At 40.9% G+C, this 1,694-nt stretch overlaps 1 gene segment (V, D, J or C); it reads right to left on the reverse strand.

The window, feature by feature from the left end:
- Positions 1 to 376: 376 nt before the first annotated feature.
- On the reverse strand, positions 377 to 1,034 carry LOC129669440 (immunoglobulin kappa variable 4-1-like). The segment is given in 2 exon segments: positions 377 to 789; positions 992 to 1,034. Coding segments are annotated over 2 exon segments (456 nt in total).
- Positions 1,035 to 1,694: the final 660 nt, after the last annotated feature.

Genomic DNA, 1,694 nt, shown 5'->3' on the forward strand with positions numbered 1-1,694 from the left:
TACAATTTTTGTATCCATGCCTCGGTTGTGGTACATGTAGGGTGTTTCCATATTCTGATATTATGAATAAAGCTGCTGTGAACATAGTTGAGCAAATGTCCTTCAATGTTTGAGCATCTTGAGAGTATATGCTCAGGAGTGGTATACATGGATCTTGATGTAACACTATTCCTACCATTCAGAGACAGCTCCAGATTGAGTTGCAAAGAGGTTGTACAAGTTAACATTCCCACCAGCAATGCGGACAGGTTCCCCTTTCTCTGCATCTTCTCCAGCATTGCTGCAATTTCATGTGATATATTCTAATACCAAAATATTTAAGAGAGAATGAACCTAAAATTTTGTACTGGGCTCTGCAAATTGTTTTCGTCTTTTTTCAGGGACACCTGCTATCATGCAGAAGAGGGAAGTGTGCAGGGCCAGGGCTGCAGGCAGCTGATAAGAAGGTTTTTGTTGGAGGCTGAAGCACTGTGGGAGGAGCACTGTAACTTTGCATACAGTAATAAACTGCCAGGTCTTCATCCTGCACACTGCTAATGCTGAGAGTGAAATCTGTCCCAGATCCACTCCCTGTGAAGCGATCAGGGATCCCAGTATACCTAGTGGATGCCAAGTAGACCAGCAGCTTAGGGGACTGCCCTGGTTTCTGCTGGTACCAGGACAAATAGTTCTTTTGGTCTTTGCTGTATAAAAGGCTCTGACTGGACCTGTAGCTAATGGAGACTTTCTCTCCTGCTGACATGGCCAGGGAGGATGGAGACTGGGTCATCACAATGTCTGCACAGGCACCTGCAATCAGTGTTACACAATAAACATGCATATAGACACAAACACAGACTGTAAAAACAGTTGAAATTTGCCTGTTAACAACTTTGTACTATCATGTTGTCAAAGTATTATTATGTAAGAAATAATGAGTCTAGCACAGCCTAATTTTTTTTATCTAAAATGAAGTGATTCTGCAAACATTATAAAATTTTGAGTTTCTCACCAGACACCCAAAGCAGCAGGGATATGAAAACCTGGGTCTTCATCTTGCTTCCCCTGCTGTCTGACGCATTTCAGTTCTCACTGCAGAGGCTGGTTTATATATTCTCAGCATCTGGGCTGCGCTGTAGGGGCCCATGCAAAGCAGTCAGCAGATACAAAAGCAAATGTCTGTGCAGTGTCTGTGAGTGTAGCTGCTGTCAATCAACAGTCAAAAATACTATTACAGGGAATGTGACCAATCACTGAAAAAGATTGCCTTACAGCTCTCAAACAGAGTATTAGGTGATCTAATAGCAGACCTGGGTTAAAATAGAAGACATATTTAAATCAATTGACTTCTGTAGAAACATAGGTAGAGCTATACCAGATTAACAGTCTTAGGGAATGATAAGATATGTTCAAACACATCACAACACAACAAAGAAACAGAGTAAGAAAGCATGCCATAAAAGAAAGAAAGGGTGGAGGGGAAAAAAGAGAATTGAGGCTAAATGTGTTCAATAATACATATTTTAAAAGCCACTCTTATCATGAAGGCAGAGTACAGGGCTTCAGACATTTGCACTATCGTTTCTTAAATAAACAACAAACTAAGATTCAAAGAGCAGCCAAGAATTCACTCTGTGGTTGTCATGGCAGACATTAACTTAAGCCTGATAGTAGAAGAACTTTAATCTCAAAGCAAAGCAAACCCAGCAAAAACT

The sequence above is a fragment of the Psammomys obesus genome, unplaced genomic scaffold, assembly GCF_907164565.1.
Source record: "Psammomys obesus unplaced genomic scaffold, mPsaObe1.curated_primary_1811, whole genome shotgun sequence".
Classification (NCBI taxonomy): Eukaryota; Metazoa; Chordata; class Mammalia; order Rodentia; family Muridae; genus Psammomys; species Psammomys obesus.